Genomic DNA, 21,499 nt, shown 5'->3' on the forward strand with positions numbered 1-21,499 from the left:
AGACATTAAAGCGGACTGGAGCATGCAGGAAGATAGTAAATGCTACTGGGGCAACCACTGCACAGGTAGTTGAATAAGATCCGCCCTGAGGTCGATGCAACTGGGGAAAAATGAAGCTTTCTTTTCATGAATTGCGCTGAAATATTGGTTAGACTCCAAACACAACATATTGCATATAAGCATAGCTTAAAAATAAAAATACTGAAAACATTGCAAAGGAACATTAGATGAGAGCACAAGTAAAGTACGAGTTACTTACCTTCGGTAACGGTGTATCTGGTAGAGACGATTCTAGCCGCAGATTCCTTCGCGTAAAATTATCCCCAGGCGTGAGACTGGATCCGTAATCTTTTTTGCCACAGCATCCCTGCGCGCCAGGGGCGGGGCAACATCACGCGACTCCGCCCAGGCGTCGTCCGCGTACGTGACGTCAGCGAGGTCACATAAGACCAGCCCCGGCGCGACTACGTCAGAGAACTTTTCCGCACCACAACGCGGAACCACCAGATAAAAAACGGGAAGCATGGGAACAGTGTGCGAAGAGCAGAAATATTGGAAAGAAACGGTGACTAACAACACCACCAGAGTAGTGCCAACACCGTCCAACCCAAGGGCAGGGAAGAAGAAAGAAGAAGAAGAACAAGCAGAAACCTGCACAGTCACCCTGCCAGCACATAGACAGCCTCCCATCCCCGTGCCCCGGAGGCAAAGAACATGCACAAACGCATGGGCCACGTAGTAAACCCCACGCCCCCCATCCTGAGCAAGGAATGGGACCAGACCCAAAACAGACAGGGACAACACACTTCCAAGCCACCCCAACCTAGAGGGCAACCACCCACAAGGGACAAGGGCAAGATCTGGCCAGAATACCCTTAATCAGAGGATAGCAATGGAAGGAGGGGAAGGAGGACAGGGATAGAAAGCAATCCCCCCCAAACATGGAGTAGCCAGAACAGCAGGGCAACAGAGCACCGCAACCCCATCCTGAAAAGAACCAAAGGAGGAATGAACCGCCCCCAGACTGAGTCGCCTGTCAAGAACAAGGAAGGCACTCACAGGAGATACAGCCCCCCACCGGGAGGAGAGTACCGAAGACCAACCCAAGGGTCCTCGCAGAATAGGGGAGAAAGGGCAGGCCGTGAAGGAATCTGCGGATAGAATCGTTTCTACCAGACACACCGTTACCGAAGGTATGTAACTCGTACATCTGATAGAGACTACTAGCCGCAGACTCCTTCATGTAGAATAGATACCCTAGCAATATCCCTGGTCTGTGAAAAGAACCCCACCAGCCAATGCAGAACAGTGGGCACCACAGGGGACCAGATCTGTGGACCAGGTAGAACCTCGCCCCTGCCAGGCCAAGGGAACCCCCACAAGCAGGACCCCACCGACCCTAAGGGGGTATAGGAGGGAAAGAAGGCTGAAGAGGTTCGTACACTCACAGCAGAGGAACCAAGGACAAGGACTGAGAGGCCGAAGCATCCCACTCCCCCACAAGGCAACATAGCTTCCGCCCAATGCCAAGACAGAAAAAACGGAAGAAAAAGAAGAAGAAGCCTAGAGGGCCCAAGGAAACTAGGGAAAAGAGGGCGAATACACTCCAGATGGAGTTCAGCCTGCCAGCCAGAACAGCGCCGGCAGTCAATGGCAGAAGCAAGAAGAACTGTCCGAGGCCCCAGGAAGGCCGAGTAGGCGATGCCCGGCAGGGGAGACACAGGAGCAGGGAGAGGAGGAGATGCCCGGGCCACCAATACAAGTGGCAGAGCACACGACCTCAGGAAGCAAAAGCAACCTACCTAAACGCCATAGAGAACAGGCACCCGAAGGCAACCAGAACCCTCTAGAAGAGTGCAAGCCATATTACAGCTACCACTACCCCACATAGGGTACGTTAAGTCCCAAGATATGGGAACCCTCTTTGGAAGAACTTCCGCAGCAGAGGAAAAAACAAAAGAGCCATGGGGGAAAAAAACACCCCGCTGAAGTCTTGACAAGCAGTCTAAGCAAAGCAGAAGGCCCAATCTCAGGGCCAAGTCTGCGCAACAACTCCTGTAGAACCCACACACAATCAACACAAGGGCCGTCCAGCAGCCAACAATGCCAAAGTCCCAAGGAAGGACGTAAACGGCCACAAAACACACTCCACAGCCAAAACAGCCGACCTAAGAAGGCCCGTAATCAACCCTACTCAGAAGTCATTGAGGAGGGGGAGGATAAGGCGTAGGAGGAGGAGGACGACGGAGCCCTGCCAAGAGCCTTTGGATGGCGGGTGTCGGCCGGGGCATGGAACAACAGGCTGCCATCAAACGGAAGGTCAATGATTCGCTCCTGAATATTCTCAGGGAACACTCCGTCCCGAAGCCAAGTATGGCGACGAAGAGCGACTGAGGAAGCCATGGTCCATCCCACCACCTCTGAGATGTCCAGAGCGGAGCAGAGAATAAACGCCGCAAGCTCCCGGCCATCCAATGCATGATGTCGTAAGACCACCTGACCAGACTCCTGGGACGCTGCAGATCCCAGAGACTCAGCCGAGTCCCACAAACAGGAGGAGGCCCTAGCCAGCACACACAAGGTGTTAAGGGCCTGCAGGGCCGCGCTGGTCGAGGCGAACATGTTGCGTCCCCAAGAGTCCAGCCAGCAGGCCACTCGGGACGGCGAAGTCAACAGTGGCGGCAGAGCGGGAAAAGCTGTCCGCAAAAGGGGGCTAGCGGCTGAGGGGTGAAGGGAAAGACACATCGGGTCACGCGGCGCCGGGAGGTGCCGGTGCAGAAGATGCTGAGGCACCGGGTCCCCTTAGGCAGGACACCTACAAGCCCCCGTCAAGGAAGAATGGAGCAAACCTTCAAAGGGAAGTAAGATTTCCCTCCCACCAGAGCCCTGGTGGAGGACCTCCAATAGATGGTCCGCTGGAAAGTGAGCCCCCGGGTCACCCATGCGCAGGATGACCACACCTGTGGACACCGCGTGAGCGAAGGCCGCACCCGCCTCCGTAGGGCCCTGCGGTGGAGAAAGCAGCTCCTCCGTGGACGATGGTTGAAAACTAAGGCGGCCGTCCCCGAGGCCAAGCGGGACGGGCAAGGGCCAGACCTGGAAGTCAGAAGGAGCCGAAGAATGAGGGACCTGCCACTCTTCCGTCGAACACCTCTGCCTCAGGAAGGGCGGGGAGCCGCCCTTCGATGCCGGTGAAAAAGACACCACACGGCGGCCAGTCTCCGGGGAGGACAACACCAATATACAGCCTGCGTCCGAAGACAAATCCGCAGTACGACCCCTGCGCGGAGCCGTAGAGTCGGCTGCTTGAGGCAGGACGTTGGCACCAGCCGGTGTCACCAGACAAGGTACCTCCAAGTCACCCCGGAGCGGAGACCGGAGTAGAGCTGGAGCCGCGCCGACGCCGGAATGACGCCGACCTGACCCCCGCCGAGGCAGCCACCTGTGAGGGGGAACGAGATGGGCCTGGGGAGTGGCACGAAGCCCCCCGGCAGCCGCGGCCCAGTAGGAGGCGAAGATCGCTCGGCAACCCGAGAGGGGCCCAGAGAGGGACGAGGGGTCCTCCCTCGGCCTCAACCCGGAGCAGGAAGAGGAGGGTCCACCGACCCCTGTTGCTCCGCATGGTCCAGCTGCCGCCGGTAGCGGCATCACCTCGGCCTTAGACAGGACCACCTTGCAAAGGGACCGAGAGGGGCTCGGGGATGCGACCGAGCCCCGGCGACCTCCTGCGACACCACAGTGACCCCCGCGGGAGATTGCTGCGAGACAGACGCCGTGGCCTGAAAGAGGTGCCCCAGAGGAGCCGCACCCCAACAGCACCACATCCTCCAAGCCTGGATCCGAATCAGTCAGCGCCTGGGCCGGAGCCACCGGCAGGCGCCGCGGAGGGCCCTGCGCAGGGCGAGGGATCCGCCGACGCCCCAGGAGGGGAAGGAGGAGGAGACGCCAGCGAGGCCTGTAAAGCCACCGCGTAAGTCTCCATTTGGACTCTCGACGCCCCAACACCAGGAAACGGTGGATAGGACGACCCGCGGAGATTCCATGCCCCCGGGAGACCGGAAACCAGCCACCGGGGACAAACTGCGACAATTACCCACCGGGGAGCGACGCTCACGTGACATCGGAGAAGGGCGAGGACGACGACCACGGCCGCATATGAAGCCGTCCGCCGTCCGCCGAAGCAGACCGAGGACGTCGACCTGGAGAGACGTGCCAAGAGAAGTTCCATCAGGCGCTCCCGCCGCGACTTCGGCTTCAACTGTTGGCACGCTGCACAATCTGTGGTGCCGTGATCCTCCCCCAAACACCACATACAAATGAGGTGAGGGTCCGTCGCCGACATAAGACGCCCACAAAACGTGCAAGATTTAAAGCCCAAAGGCATTCGCACACTGTTCCACTAAAAAGAAATGGAAGAAAAAGGGGCCTTAACAGGCCCGTAGCACGGATCGGATCCGCATTGTACGCGGAAAAGGAAAAAAATTGACGTAGGCGCGCCGGGGCGGGTCTTATGTGACTTCGCTGACGTCACGTATGGGGACAACGCCTAGGTGGAGTCGCGTGATGTCGCCCCACCCCCAGCGCGCAGGGATGCTGTGGCAAAAAAGTTTCCGGATCCAGTCTCACGCCTGGGGATAATTCTACGTGAAGGAGTCTGCGGCTAGTAGTCTCTATCAGATACATCCATACTGCATGAAAAGAAGGAATAGACGTCACAAACACAGATATTGACACTAGAGAACTATTGTGTCACTTAAGGTGGTTATGTCTATGAGCTCCAAGATCAATGTTTATGGAATCTGTTGTGGAATCATCTGTATATTAGCTGGGAGTATTGAAAGATAAGATTTTTGGAATACATACCATGCCTGCAGTTATTTCACATCTGTGGGATGAAATATCCATTAGATATTTCTATCTGCCTGGCCTGAGGAAGCCACCTTTAATGGTAAAGGCGTAGAAGTTTATTTTGAACAAACTCCACTATACTCATAACACAAAAAAGTACACATACCATGTTCGAAGTATTGGTTGAGATGTTCATTGGCAGTGAAACTTTCCACATAAGCTTTGACAGGCGGTTTGCTTCTTCCAACACTTGCTGTGCTCTGTTGATATTTGCACTAACACTGTTCAGAGAGTCTTGATCTGGATCCTAAATGTAAGAGCCATGAAAACAAATGAGGTCTTAACAACCAGTTTGTCAATTTACAAGTACAGAACAAATGGCTAAGATATTAATAAATCTATTTCCAAGAGCATATAACACATCACTCACATATTTTATTGTATTAGAACTTGCGTGACAGAAAGCAATAGCTACTTACTTGTAAGTCCTGGTTCACCATAGATTGAATGTTCATTGGAGGCTTACACATTAGAATAATTGCCAGGAAACCTCATAATATATATCTGTCAAACATATAGGAGTACAGAAGGTGGAGTAAAACACGTCCAGAGTATATGGTCTGGCTTTACTGAAAACTGGGACGTTTGTTATCAAACTTCTCAGCGCATTAAATCCAGTCCCACACTGATGTCAGTGAGGGATTTAATTCAAAATGCACTCAGAGGGCATCTTAGAGATGTCCACTGAAAAACGACCTGACTCTAGTGTCCTGGATGACTGACTGTTTGCCAGCTGTCACCCCCAGAAATGTTTCTGAACCCCTGGGTCGTGAGCCTCCCGCTCACAGGGTCCTGAAACAAAGCACATCCTGGGCAGAGGTGCCAAGGCTCCTCCCCTAGGATGGACAGGGTCCACGAAGGGGAAACTTCAAAGGCTTGACGCCTTTGTGGGCTGACCAAGCCATTTGCTGCTCCTAGCAACTGACCCCCACCGGTTCTGACCCCGAATGGGGGGGAGGGAGAATTGGCAGGAAAATCACCTTTGCCAACCCGAACCCTACGGCGCGGAAGGCGAGTTGAACCACAACTCTCAGTCCCCGCCATCTTGAAGGTGGGGGGACCCAGCCAACCAGAGTGAGGCTTATGCCCCCCTCCCACTGGAGGGTGGCATAATAGGGGGTTTAACCACCCCAAGGATGAGACCCACTGGTCCCAACCTGTACCTAAATCACCCACACTGAGGAGCTTCAGAGGGACCCAACCTGTACCTATCTGAAACAGCCCTATATTTAAGTATTTAGGGGCAACCCTGAACCTTGCCTCCGCAGACAAGAAGAAAGAAGAAGGACCGAAAGAAGAGGAAGACACTAACTGACTTGGTCCCAGCCCTACCGGTCAGTCCCGACCTCGACCTGCTCCAGCAGAATCCCAGTGTGTCCTGCAGCCAGTAGACCCCAGAACCCGGAGGACCTGCCCTGCCTTTCCTAACAAGAGTTTGTCTATGCAAGCTCTGGATTTGCTCACCAATAGAGTCTGGCTTCGGCCAAATCTGCGAATCTGTAGTACTCTGCACCTGACACCCACGGCCAGAGTTCAAGTGGCCCAACACCACAAGGAGGTCTCCCTGGCGATTCTGACCTGAGACCTGGGGATCCCTGACCTACTTCAAGTCTCCCGATGATGTCTGCAGCCTCTTTCTGCAGAATCCTCCCCGACTGCGACTGGAGCTGGTAAGGAAAACCTGACGCCAAAAGACACCCGTGCACCCGACGCCCCACAGCCGTGGGTATCTTAACCGACGGTGTCCCGGCATCCCTCGTCATCCCAACTTACCTATCCAACCGGTGGTCACCTCCAGAAGATCTTCGTGCGTGAGCCTGCAGTGTTTGTTCTGACCAGAGCCTCCCCATTGAAACCAACAGGTCTCCCAACGTCGATCTAGCACCCTGCACCCGGCTGCCACTGTGCTTCTGTGGGTGCTCTTTGAGCGCTTCCTTGACCCTGGAGAAACCCTGGCTCTAATCCCAGAAACCAAACTCCTACAACCAAGTACTTACCTTTAAACCGATAACTTCATTTCCTCCCATAGGATTGCATTAACTGCTTTTCTTTTTAAAAAGTTGTGGAGTTGGAAATTGTATGAAAACTTAAGAAACTGTGTTTTGACCAAAATTGATTGACTTACCTTTTATCCAGGAAATGTCCCAGTGTGATATCTAGGCTTATCACACTGAGTAGACAAAGTAATCTGAAAAGTAGTCTAAAAAGTAATAAAAAAGTAAGTAATTGCAAAGTAACTGAACACTGTTACTGAACATTTGACCTACCTGTAACAACTGTGTATAATCATAGGAGGGAGGAAGAAGCTCAGTTCCATTCGGCTTCCTGTCCAAGGTAAGTAATCAAGGGGAGAAAGGATCACTTGTACCTGTATTACCAGGGTCAGAAGTGGTAACTCAAAAACCCTCATTCACGTACAGGATTGGTAAAGTGGTATATCTTGGTTCTCCACTTTTGTTAGGACGTGAAAGCATCATCGTTGGGCCTTTTTTGACGATATGCTTTCCTCCACCTGGAGGTAGACCAACTGGTGATGGAAGTAGTGATCAGTGATAATGTGAACAAGAGTGAGGTGAGTTAAAATTGCTTCCCGCTCCTTCCCAAACGAACTTTATTCGGCAGGAGAGGCGGCAAGACTAAAAAGGTAGGGCGGTGCATTTATAGAAATGTTACTGTTCTATAGCACCTTGTTGTCCATGTGAAAGGTCGACATGTTTCAGCCCTTTGCTCACCCAGTAGGGTCGGGGGCTTTCTTCAGGACCTAGAGAGAGTGTAAGGATGCCAATTTTGAGCACACCGTTAGGGCTAGTGATTCACTCACCCTTCTTCTTCGTGACTGGTCAATAGTACCTATAACTGGATTGAGAAAAGGATTATAACAATCTCAAATGCATATGTTCTAAATACAGTTATTAGAGTATATGGTTGTGTAATTCCAGGGGAGACATGAAAGTTATCACAAAGTATCATGATAATAATGAGAACAAATAATTAATAAACAGGCAGAAAAAGAGACAGTATTATAGATTCCATCAATACCGTGGATCACGTATCTATTAAAATTCTCAAGAGTGGTCATCAAACGGTCTATTGATCAGGACTGGCAACCACATATAGACCTCATTACTCAAGCTGTGAGCGGAAAGATTTAGACAGTATGCCTGGACATTCTTAACCACAACTGGTGTTGTGTACATAGCTCTATATTCACATGCTAGTAGGAGCGCTGTATTCGTTATGTGGCTATTCACGCTCTCTCAATTGCACGATGTAGGCAGTGGTTCGTCACTTAATTGGACCACGAGAATGTTAATGTGATGGTCACGGTCTAGTATTGACGCATATGTGCACTAGTTTATATCATGTTTAGATGTAGGCTATAGTTGTATTTAAAGCTCAGGATAATTACGCACAGATTCACCATAAGAGCTGCTAACCATTAGTATTTGTGATAAGGCAGGGCGCCAGTAGGTGTCCTGCGCTCGCGTACCTTATTGACCCCGGTTCTGGCTTCCTCGGAGGACCGGCGAGTTCTAAAACCTGCTTGCTGAGGGAAAAGAAGGTCTTATGAAAGGCAAACAAAAAACAAAGGTGCCTGCTGAAGTGCAGAGTATGTCGCTCTATCGAAAGAGCAGTTACCTGAAGTTGCAGGTTGTCTTGCTTGTTGTCGCTCCGATTACAGTGCCCCGGTGACGCGGGCCCATGACGAGCTGCTTTTAAAAAAATGTGATGGGCATGGAAGGTAGACTGTGTGTCTTCTTGGTCAGGAGGGCCCAAAAAGTTATGAAATTATAATAAATATATCAATGGCTTATCTATAGAGAAGTGGAAGATTGTGAAGCCAATTTGCGAGTCAGTAAAAATTAAATGATGTAAAAGGTGAAGATGTTAAAATTCAAATAATTAAAATGGGAAGAAAAGAGAGACTCGTTCTAGTTATCTGGATGGTCCACTCTTTGTGTGCTCAGAGGATAGGCGTGCCAGTATAGCTTATGATTAGTGGGGCTATGGCAGTGTCATAGTTCTGGGAACGGGCGTGCCATCGAGCACCTCATTAGTCATATTCGTAACATAGTTCTTATACACCGAGTGTCAGTATTCCCAACCACGCATTGCTAGCAGGTTGGTCTTCTAACCGAGTAAATGTTAAATTGGCGAGTCATAGTATCTCATTCAGGTTTTATGGCACTTATCTACTGACAGGATGTACGCGTTCTTGTTGATCGTTTAAGGATGCTCACCCTAGGAGATAAGTTGGTGGGTCATAGTGTCTCATTTTGGTTTGCCGGCACATGTGGATTGTGGGCTTCTTTCATCATCCATGGGACTCTTGTGCTCACTGGTTATCTTGCAGGGACTTTCTTAATTTAGGATTGTTCCTGTGGCTCGCTGGTGTTACTGTGAGAGTGTATGCCAAGGAATGACGTCGTTAAATTCAGGTTCATGTGTCTTGAGGCGGTAAACTCACCATTGTTCTTTCTTATACAGGACCTTTTCCGCATTGTGATTCTTACTTATGAGTGTCTCAAGAATTACCCATCTGAGGACGTCGATGGTGTTATTTGACTCGATGAAGTGGTTGCTCATTTTAGTAGTGGCTCTCTTACATTTAATGTTACTTCTGTGTTCGCAGATTCGCTGTTTGATCTTGCGGAACGAAATTCCGATGTACCTCAAGTCGCAAGAACAGGTAATCATATAAATTACGTGTGTTGTTTCGCAATTAGTATGGTACCGTATTGTCCATTCCAGAGTTGGTGTCAGATGAACGGTCTATGTGGGTCTAGTTAATTTGCATACGGAAAATGATCCGCAAGGGTAATGGCCGGTTATCGGGGTCATATTCCAGGAATTGGTAATCGTTTCCCTTTTAGGCTGCAATGTTTGGGGTCTCGGGTGTACCAGGATGTCCCTGATATTTTTAGTCCTTCTGTTCGCCAATCTTGGTTTGGGCCAGTTTAAAGACCCTGAGGTGAGGACCCTACGGAGAGATTACGACGCACCATAGAACTTATGGCAGATGAGGCAGAAATGAACTCCTGGATCTCAAAAAATGAAGCCGACTTCCTGCAGACAAAATCACCATGAGTATCTTATTTCTACTCCCTACTGAAGATCCTTAAGAATAGAACACCAGGACGCCCCGATAGTCTCAGGGATCGGCTCAGTACTTGAGCCTCTTTCCCAGTTCACAGTCTACTTTCTCAAGCCTTTGGTACAAGGAACTCCCACATACTGAAAAGACAACGGAGATCTATTGAACTTACTAAAAAACCAACCTTATCGTGAAGACACTATGTGCCTGGTAGGCCTCGACGTGGAAAGCCTATACACGAGCCTACCACAAGAAACAAACTTGGAGACAATTAAGGAAATACTATTTTCAAAATACTGGGAACACACAACACCCAGACACTTCATGTTAGAATGCTGTCGCTTGGCCCTCACAGAGTGAGTATAATGGAAAACTGTACTTACAATGCTACGGGACTTCAATGGGCAGTACATTTGCCCCTAGCGTGGCAGGGATTTATGTAAGTAAGTTTGAAAAATTGCACATTTTGAATGATGACAATCCATTCAGCCCCAAGATCTTGTTCTGGGGACACTACATAGACAATATCATCATGATCTGGAATAACACGACAGACAGCTTACCAGAATTTCACGAGTGGATCAACACCAGGGATGAATCCTTGAAGTTTACTTACACAGCTGACTACCGCAAAATGGACTTTCTAGATATTACAATCTACGTGGAAAATAACATCATCAACACCAAGACTTTTTACAAACCCACGTCAGAGAACAGTTTGCTCTCATACAACAGTTTCCACCCGCGACCTCTACGAGAGAATCTGCCATACAGCCAATTTCTGCGGATACGGAGAAACTGCAGCAGACTTGAGGACTATAGATCACAGGCCAGCGACCTGTGTCAAAAACTGAATGTCAGAAATTACCCTCCACAAACAATATGTAAATGCCGAAAAAGAGCAAGGAACCAATCGAGAGAGAGCCTCCTTGAGATTACACCCAAGACGGCATCTGATACCCTCACTTGCGTAACAACCTACAGCGTCGCATCGAATACAGTGAAGAATATTGTGAACAAGAACTGGAGAATCCTAACCTCAGGGTCTTTAAACTGGCCCTAACCAAGATTGGCGAACAGAAGGACTACAGATATCAGGGACATACTGGTACACACGAGACTCCAAACATTGCAACCTAAAAGGGAAATGATTACCAATTCCTGGAACATGACCCCGATAACTGGCCATTACCCTTGCGGATCATGTTCCGTATGCAAATTAACTGGACCCACAAAGACCGTTCAGCTGACACCAACTCTGGAATGGACGATATAATACCATACTAATTGCAACACAACACACGTAATTTATATGATTACCTGTCCTTGCGACTTGAGGTACATTGGAATGACCTGCCGCAAGATCAAACAGCGAATCTGTGAACACAAAAGTAACATTAAATATAAGAGAGCCACTACTAAAATGAGCAACCACTTCATCGAGTCAAATCACACCATCGACGACCTCAGCTGGGTAATACTTGAGACACTCATAAGTAAGAATCACAATGCAGAAAAGGTCCTGTATGAGAAAGAACAACGGTGGGCTTACCGCCTCAAGACACATGAAACAGGATTGAACAACGTCATTCCTTGGCATACACTCTCACAGTAACACCAGCGAGCCACAGGAACAATCCTAAATGAACAAAGCCCCTGGAAGATAACCAGTGAGCTCAAAAGTCCCATGTATGATGAAAGAAGCCCACAATCTACATGTGCTGGCAAACCAAAATGAGACACTATGTCCCGCCAACTCATCTCCCAGGATGAGCATCCTTAAACGATCAACAAGAGCCCGCACATCTTGTCAGTAGACAAGTGCCATAAAACTTGAATGAGACACTATGACTCGCCAATTTAATATTTACTCAGTTAAAAGACCAACCTGCTAGCAATGCCTGGCTGGGTATATTGACACTCGGAGTATAAGAACTACCTTATGAATATGACTAATGAGGTGCTTGATGACCCGCCCGATCTCAGATCTGTGACACTGCCATAGCCCCACTAATCATAAGCTATACTGGCACGCCTATTCTCTGAGCACACAAAGAATGGACCATCCAGATAACTAGAACGAGTCTCTCTTTTTTTCTCATTTTAATTATTTGAATATTAGCATCTTCACCTTTTCCATTTAATTTTTACTGACTCGCAAATTGGCTTCACAATCTTCCACTTCCCTATAGATAAGCCATTGATACATTAATTATAATTTCCTAACTTTTTGGGCACTCTTGACCAAGAAGACACACAGTCTATCTTTCATGCCCATCATGTTTTTTACAAAAGCAGTTCCTCACGGGTCTGCGTCACCATAATCAGAGCGAGAACAAGCAAGACAACCTGCAACTTAAGGTAACTGCTATTTCGATAGAGCGACATTCTCGGCGCTTCAGCAAGCGCCTTTGTTTTTTGTTTGCCTTTCATAAAACCTTCTTTTCACTCGGCAAGCAGGTGTTAGAACTCGCCGGTCCTCCGAGGAAGCCCAAACGGGATCAATAAGGTACGCAAGCACAGGACACCTAATGGCGCCCTGCCTTATCACAAATACTAATGGTTAGCAGCTCTTATGGTGAATCAGTGCAAAATTATCCTGAGCTTTAAATAAAACTATAGCCTACATCTAAACACGATATAAACTAGCGCACATATGCGTCAATACTAGACCGTGGCCGCCAAATTGTTAACATTCTAGTGGTCCAATTAAGTGACGACCCACTGCCTACATCGTGCAAATGAGAGAGCGTGAATAGCCACATAACGAATACAGCGCTCCTACTAGCATGTGAATATAGAGCTACACGCACAACACCAGTCGTGGGTTAGAATGTCTTTTGAATACTGTCTAAACCTTTCCGCTCACAGCTTGAGTAATGAGGTCTATATGTGCTTGCCAGTCCTGATCAATAGACCGTTTGATGACAACTCTTGAGAATTTTAATGGATATGTGATCCACGGTATTGATGGAATCCATACTACTGTCTCTTTTTCTGCCTGTTTATTTATTAATTATTTGTCATCATGATTTATTTGATACTTTGTGATAACGTTCATGTCTCCCCTGGAATTACACAACCATATAATCTAATAACTGTATATAGAACATATGCATTTGAGATTGTTATAATCCTTTTCTCATCCCAGGTATAGGTACTATTGACCTGTCACTAAGAAGAATGGTGAGTGAATCACTAGCCCTAACAGAGTGCTCAAAATTGGCATTCTTACACTCTATCTGGGTCCTGAAGAAAGCCCACGACCCTACAGGGCGAGCAAAGGGCTGAAACATGTCGACCTTTCACATGGACTACAAGGTGCTATAGAACAGTAACATTTCTATAAATGCACCGCCCTACCCTTTTAATCTTGCTGCCTCTCCTGCTGAATAAAGTTTGTTTGGGAAGGAGCAGGAAGCAATTTTAACTCACCTCACTCTAGTTCACATTATCACTGATCACTACTTATATCACCAGTTGATCTACCTCCAGGTGGAGGAAAGCATATCTTCAAAAAAGACCCAATGACGATGCTTTCACGTCCTAAGGAAAGCAGAGAACGAAGATGTACCACTTTACCCCTCCTGTACGTGAATGAGGGTTTTTAAGTTGGTTACCACACCTGACCCTGGTAATACAGGTACAAGCTATCTACCTGTAACAAAGCAAACTGCATTCAACTACATTCAACTGTAGTATACCAGAAAAGTACTATTTTACTTACCTGCACCAAGTCTGGCTTGGTTCTAAAAAGAAAATACAACAAAGATATATTTTTATAAAAAACAATTGGTCCGAGTTCAGTCTTTGAGTGTGTGACATAATTTCTTGCCTGAGTGTGTACAATAAATGCTTAACACTACCCTCTGATAAAGCCTTACTACTCGCCCACACTACCACAAATAGAGATTAAGGTATTATCTACTTTTACCTCTGTAAGACTTTGGGGGTTCACAAGACTCCGTGCACACTATACCTTACTTTGGTATAGTATATACAGAGCCAGCTTCCTACATCAGGTTGTTATATTTTTAAATGTCAACATCCTTTGAGACAATTACAAACCTTCAATATTGTCAGATCAACTTTGAGTCTATCATTTTCATAGCCCACTGAGAAAAGAAAATACAATTCAAAATCTGGCTACCACTGCGGACCGTCATCAAAAATAAGCAAAATACAAGAAAGTAATACCTTTGAAAATATGTTCCTCTCATCAAAATCTGATTCCAGCAAGGGTATGAGTACCACATTTCCAATATTAATACGAATTTACCTTTGAAATAGAAGATTTGTGCTGTTTACTTCTGATATCTTTAACAAGAGCCTCTGTCTTCCGCAAAAGCTTTCGACCCTCAGCAATCTGCTTCCTTAATACACAGTAATTCTCATTCAGTCCCAAAACATGGCATCCATTTTTATCAGCCCACATGCGAGAGGAAGTAGCAGCATTAGAAGATGTGGCTGACAAGTTGACCGATGAATGGTTAAGGCACTGCGAAGAACTGTGTTCATTTGCCACTGGATCTAGTTGTGAAAATAAATAGACATTTCTAAATGATATTGTTTAAAAGCATAATTTAACTGTGTATCAAAGAGTTAGGTAACTTGAACATCTAACCTGTAGCTGATTGGAAATGTAAATTTATAGCACTTTGATCCGCTGGGGCACCGCCTTTAGGCACTTTGTCAAATCCCTGTTTCTTTGATGTGTGATCCTCTTCTTTTGGAAATTCAGCATCAATTTTTACATCTGCAAAATTTAAAACGTTTTATTTTATTTTATATAGAAATAGAAGGGGTCTCTCGTCGCACCACTCTCACAGCAAATCAGTCAACAGTACTGGAAAGGGACAGAGTATTAGGTAACAGTGCAAAAGGGGAGACCAAGCCTATTCTTTTCTTGTATATATATTTTTTAATTATTGATAGAAAAAACAAGCACAGAAAACATGGGTAAACATTTAGGTATGCAATGCTTATCATTCTAGGAGCCAAGAGTATTACAATATCACTTACTGTGGGACTGCCCTTCCTTGGGGACATATTGGCAACAGATCCTTGACAACGCTGACTCCAACTTCGACACACAGATCCCTCGATTTCCAGTATATGTTCTTCTGGGCCTCCCTAACGCTATTACCTTTCCCCTTAAATCTCGCAGGGGCAAACAGATGGCACTTGCATTGGGAGCGGCGGTTCAGAACATTCTCGCTCACTGGGGCACTAAGACAGTACCAACCCGGCTGGGATGGCTTCATAGGATGTGGGGCGTCCTGGGAATGGAGAGGATTTCCCTTTCGCTGACTCATCCAGGGGCCTCCTTTCATGATCTATGGGCACCTTTACTTGCACTACTAACGTCCGAGTTCACTGAGCTTACTTGTCCCAAATATCTGCGACTTGCGGACCCTCCCAGATTGTCAGCCTCAAACACCTCTGCTACCTAGTATGTTTTTCCCTATGGGTCTTCCCTGGCTCGACCTTATTGTTGCCTCTTATTGTAGGCACAGTTTTTAACTGGAGGGAGGAGGGTGGAGTGATGTTCTCTTTTTTGCTATATTTTTATTTTCTTGGCCAACCATGATATCGCAATTGCCGGGTTGCATCCCGATGTCCATAGAGCAAATTGGCTCGTTCGTTGTTTCCTTTGTCTTGGAAATTAATAAAAGAAATAAAAAAAAAAAAAAGGATGTGTCAATCAAGAACGAGAACCTTGAGGCACGCAGCACGTGCAATAACATTCGCCTCTTGGGGGTGCCAGAGACCACAGCCACGGGTCGTCTAGACCTCTTTGTTGAGACCTTGCTTACTGACATGTTTGGGAAGGAGTCCTTTACCCATGGCTTTGTGGTGGAACGTGCTCACTGCACTCTGGGCCCCCGACCAAACCCGGGCTGCCCCCCAAGGCCCATAATCGCACGCATCATGAACTTTAGGGACCGTGATACTCTACTACGCCTCGCCAGAGAACGCAGAGATACCATATGGCAGGGCTCCAAACTATCTCTCTACCCAGACTTTACCATCATGGTGCAGGAGGCCAGTCGTAAGTACAATGGGGTCAAGGCCACCCTCAGGAACTTGGGTTTGAAGTATGGCATGCTATACCCTGCCAGATTGCGAGTTTATGTTAATGGCCGGGCCTGCATTTTCGATAACCCAACCGGGATGCAGGAATTTTGCCACACATACAAACAAAACAACAACCAGACGGTCGCTGACGGGGTCAGGACCTCCCCTCTACACAGCGGCTCCAACGTGAGTATCGAACTTTTTTCAAACTGGCTGACTATCGCACTGCTCCTCTCCCATTGTTGCATGGCTGTATTGGGATAATATTACTCATCAATACAAAATGCTTCCAATAGCTGGTCGACTGACGTGGTGTTGCCACCCCTCATGGTGTACACCTTGGGTTTGTTTCTATTGACACGGGTATACCACTCCAGGGTTTTCTCATTCAAATGTAAAGCTACTAGGTATATCATGTTTTGTTGTCTGTTGTGGTTTATGCCTCGCTTTCTTCGTAGTGAGGTTGGGTGGGGGGGGGGGGGGACAACTTCTATCATACAGACATTTTTGTTTATTTACTGTTCTGCTCACTGTCCGATTTAGCATCTATCAACAATTGATTGTTTTTGTCATTTGTGCCACGGCCACTAGATGGCCCAGCTAGGTAATGTTGATGGTCCCTCTGGCTTGTCCTTGATGTCCTGGAACGTCAGGGGTCTTATCGATAATCGTAAGAGAAGACATGTAGTCCACTATTTACTTCATCACAACGTCGACATTGCTTTTTTGCAGGAAACGCATCTGCCCAAATCTGACTCCGTATGTTTTGCTTCAAGCTGGGGCGCACACAGATATTTTGCCAACTTCAGCAATTATGATAGGGGCACAAACATTCTTATTCACAAAAGGGTCCCCTTCTGTCTTCGCTCCGCCATAGAGGATAGCGAGGGTAGATACACCATTGTTACTGGGTCACTAATGGGTCACTAACAGGTCACAGCACGGCTTTGGTGTGCGTATATGCCCCAAACACTGATTCCCCGGAATTCTTTCATTCACTGCATGCCCAGCTCATAAAGTTAGATCCTATTCCACTACTGGTAGGGGGGGACTTCAATGTGCTCCTTAACCCCGACTTGGATGGCACCGCTAAATCTCCTGGCACTAAACAACGTGCACGCCGTGCTCTTCTTGACCTTTGTGAACAATTATCGCTACTTGACATTTGGTGCATGCGCAACCCCTCCCTCACTGAATACACACATTATGCTGGCCAACACAACACTTGGACTAGGATTGAAAATTGGCTTGTTTCTCCTGGTATCTCCAGTTGGTGCCACTCAATCACGACTCTCCCGAGAACATATTCCGACCACTCCCCGGTTAAGCTTATCTTTAGAGTTCTCCGACCAGATGGGTTCAAACGTCAATGGCGCTTTACAAGTCGCGCCCTCAACGATGACCTCTTCCACTGTGAAGTGCGCGAAGCCATTGAAGACTACTTTGCCATCAACACTGGCTCGGCTGACACTTGGGCAGTACTGTGGGAGGGTTTTAAAGCATACATTAGGGATGTCTGCATTGCCAAACATGCCGGGGTACTAAAAGCTCTACAAACCACACTCTCTCATTTGGAACGCGACATGACAGAATAGGATAGCGCAACAATGAACACTTCTAATCCAGAGGCGTTTGGACACCGGCTTGCCCTCCTCACTAAATACAGGGAATCCGCAGATCGCGAGATACTTTTTTTAGGTAAATATCAAACTGCTCGCCGCTATTGCGGGAGCTAGCTCAGATGCTTTGACCCCCATACAGCAAAGCCTACATCACTGAGTTGCGATCTTCCACAAACCAGGTGCTCACTGACACCTCAGAGATTCGTAACAAATTCCTTGATTATTTTACCTCACTATACACTTCTAAAGTAGGGCGCGATCCCACTGCACAGAAAGCATATTTATTTGAAATTGCTCTGGTTTATCTAAAGAAGAATCTACAGGACTTCTTGGCTGAGCCGATCTCGGAGGACATGGTCATTAGTGCCATCAACACCCTTCGAAGCTCCTCTGCCCCTGGGCTGGATGGCTTTACGGGGGAGTTTTACAAGGCATATAAGGATCTACTGGCCCCGCAACTGATCGAGGTATATGCGGAGGCCCTCGAGAAACAAATCTTACCCCCACGCTTCGCAAGACTGCCGTTATCTTCCTCCCCAAACCTGACCCGTCATTATGTGGGTCATACAGACCTTTATCCCTACTAAATTTAGATTATAAAATTCTGGCCAAGATCCTTGCCATGCGCTTGTCTCTCTTGATGGAATTTATTATTTCACCAGTCCAACCCCACCGATCTACCTCATTTTATCTCAGGACACTCTTCTCGATTCTTCACAGAATTAACCCTGAGGTCCTAGCTGCCGCAATCCTGTTGGACACTGAGAAGGCATTCGACTCTTTAGAGTGGCCTTTTTTCATGTCTGTCATGCTTCGAATGGGAATGCCTGTGGGATTCATTGCCACCACTGCATTACTGTATAGCCACCCCACGGCGAGACTTCGGCTGAACGGCACCCTTTCCCGACCCTTCTCTCTATCTCGTGGCACAAGCCAGGGCTGTCCCCTGTCGCCCTTACTGCTTATACTCACTATGGACCCCTTAATCCGCCATTTCCAAGAAAAGCATCTGCAGAGGGGCCTACAATTCAACACTGGCCGCCTTCTTGTCTCGCTCTATGCGGACAACAATCTCATTTATGTCAGGGAGCCTCAGATCAACTTGGAGCCTCTCATTAGAAAGATAACAAGATTTGGACAACATTCTGGCCTGGGCATTAACTAGCGCAAGTCGGTTATCTTCCCCTTAACTTCGAGCACGATTCCATGGGAATGTGAATTCCCCCTTGAATGGTGCACTGACTTCATTAAGTATTTGGGCATTCATATACATCTGGACACTGCCCAGATCCTCCGCCTCAATTATGGTTAAGCAGTTAGCGCCCTCGAGGCTCAGGTGGAGATGGCTGCGGCTGCCATTGTCCATCGCTGGCAGAGTTGCAGTAATCAAGATGGTTGCTCGCCCCAAATTTTTATATCTTTTTAATAACATCCCCATACCCCTCTCAAACAGTTTCTTTTTGACATTACGTTGGCATCTTATCAGATTGGTCTGGGGGGGCAAATAGGCTCGCGTGCGTTGGCAAGTACTGACCCTTCCGTATGAGAGGGGAGGATATGGGGTGCCTGACCTACAATTGTACTATCTAGTGGCCTGTCCAAAACTACAGTCACATTGGGAGGCGGTACACAGAACACTAGGTGACATGACCGAACTGACCCTTGTCCCCACACCCGAAGTGGCACTTTTAGGTTATGTGGTAAACTTCCCCAAAGGAGTTAGGAAATTTGTCTCCCTCAGTTTACTGCTGACCAAAAGAGAAACCGCTATTCATTGGGGCTGCAAGACAGTTCCCACACTGCAAAGTTGGCTGAATAGTCTGGCATTCTGTAGCACTAACAGCGAAGTCTACTCCAGTACACTGCCTCGCTCCTCCCGTCCCAAAGATATTTGAGGGCCATTCAGAACTTATGTGGAGTCTGTGCGCCAAGCTTCTGACTCTCAATTGGAACGAGGCATAGTCCCTGCAGGGGTGGGGTAACCAGCTTGTCAATCACAACTGTCTGTTTACCAATGCTCCTCTGGGTGATACAGTGGTTGGACTTTTTGATTATGTGGCTAAACCTGAAAACTGTTAGTTTAGGGGAGGGCCAGATGACGGGCAGCTGGATGGCAGACGTCTCCATTTGGGGGGAGCTGGGTGGGCCTTCGGGACTGCATTCTAAAATGTTGCTGGGTTCCTTCTTTCCCTATCTTTTCTTGGCATATTGACTCTTACATTGATGTAGTTTTTCATTTTTTTTCATTATTCAATGGTAATGACAGTGAGCACCTATGTTTATATTGCTATAGCGTACTAAAATGGTGAATACATTAAAAAAAAAAATAATTTAAAAAAACTTTGACCTACCTGACAAGGGTTACCTCAACTAAGATCGGTCCTGCCTCTTATGTCCTGTAATGCAGAGCCTGGCCTCTCGTGCCCTGATGGCCTTTGAGTACATGAGGTAACATTTCTCACAGGATTTTAAATCATGCTTGGTCCTGAGGCTCCATAAATTATTTGAAGAGTTTAGATGAAAAAAATTGAACTTATAAGAGGAGAGCTTCAGATCTGCATCTTTAGGAATCGATGTCATGGCACAAGGCTAGTGCTTTTATGAGGCTCTTTTATGTAGCTCTGTATCACCCTATCCAGAGGCAGGGCAGAGTTGCAACATAGACTAATGTGGCCACCTACAGGCACACAGGAGCTTTTGCAAGAGTTTCTGGTTTGGGCCGATCACCTCGGGAGATTCACAAGGTGTCTCTGAGTCAGGGATATAAATGGGGATGGGCCCCTGGTGGTGCTGAGAGTGTTGGTCTCTGGACCAGCGCCGGGGAAAGTCAAGATGGCACAACCAGCACTGATCCAGATCTAGCTATGGATCCCCGGGGCGTGACTGGTGCCGGAGCTGCCAGCGTGTATCCAGTAGGGGCCCTCCCAAACCCAGAGGGCCCGAAGGCGTGCCAGAGGGAAAGGGCCACCCAAATATTAGGTTCATAGTCTCATGAAAGTCTTTTAGTTGGGCTGGGGTCACCTCCGGCTCCTGGATATTCAGGGAGGCACGGAGTCGGCCCAGGGCTGGCTCAACCGCAGAGCCAGGCCTCGAGTTAAGCTCCCTCATCTCGACAGCCAACTGAAGATCCTCTACCAGATCAATAAACCTTACAATATCGACTCTGATCAGAACCAACCATCACTGTAATCTCATGCAAGGCTCTCATGAATAAGCCATACATTTGTGAAATTATAAACACTCATGTTTAAACACCTCTTGTATCGCTAATCACCTTAAAAAAACTTTGGTAAATGATGGGAATAACTAATCATACATTACCATATTTTTGAATGCGATGTTGCCATTCTTCTTTAAAAAAGTTATTAATCTTCACTAGAGCCTCTTTTTTCTCAGGATCATTTTCTTTTGAAATCTGCTCCTCAAGTTTTTTCCGCAAAGCATCATTTGCTTCTATGCTTCTTTCAAGCTGGATACGCAAACTTTGTATTTCAGATAAAAGTTTATTCAAATCGATGGATATGATTTGTTCCTTTGTACATTCTGCGACTGCACACAGCCGCCCAACACCTGGACAGCAAAAAATAAATAGATATGAGAATATAAAGATTTAAAATGTAATTATCACTCGACCAGCCAGTCTGGGTCCCTCTACCCGGCATTTGATCAGCGATAAGCAGCCAACAAGGTCTATGTAGTGGCTAAATGTGACTTTGGTTACAACAGCATTTCTAAATCTGTAAAATATGTTCACATGTATAAGCGAATAGCCAAACTGCTTGTAAGGTCTCTACTA

At 47.4% G+C, this 21,499-nt stretch overlaps 1 protein-coding gene across 1 annotated transcript in view; it reads right to left on the reverse strand.

The window, feature by feature from the left end:
* Window positions 1-21,499, reverse strand: part of CDK5RAP2 (CDK5 regulatory subunit associated protein 2) — a 723,544-nt gene that overhangs the window by 114,177 nt on the left and 587,868 nt on the right. Inside the window, exons 32-35 of the mRNA XM_085609970.1 lie at window positions 21,025-21,273; window positions 14,628-14,759; window positions 14,283-14,533; window positions 5,015-5,155 (exon numbers count right to left, since the gene is read on the reverse strand). Of these exons, the coding sequence (XP_085466096.1) occupies window positions 5,015-5,155; window positions 14,283-14,533; window positions 14,628-14,759; window positions 21,025-21,273 (773 nt within the window). The remainder of the gene's footprint in view (window positions 1-5,014; window positions 5,156-14,282; window positions 14,534-14,627; window positions 14,760-21,024; window positions 21,274-21,499) is intronic.

This window comes from Triturus cristatus, chromosome 1_2 (assembly GCF_964204655.1).
Source record: "Triturus cristatus chromosome 1_2, aTriCri1.1, whole genome shotgun sequence".
Taxonomy (NCBI): domain Eukaryota; kingdom Metazoa; phylum Chordata; class Amphibia; order Caudata; family Salamandridae; genus Triturus; species Triturus cristatus.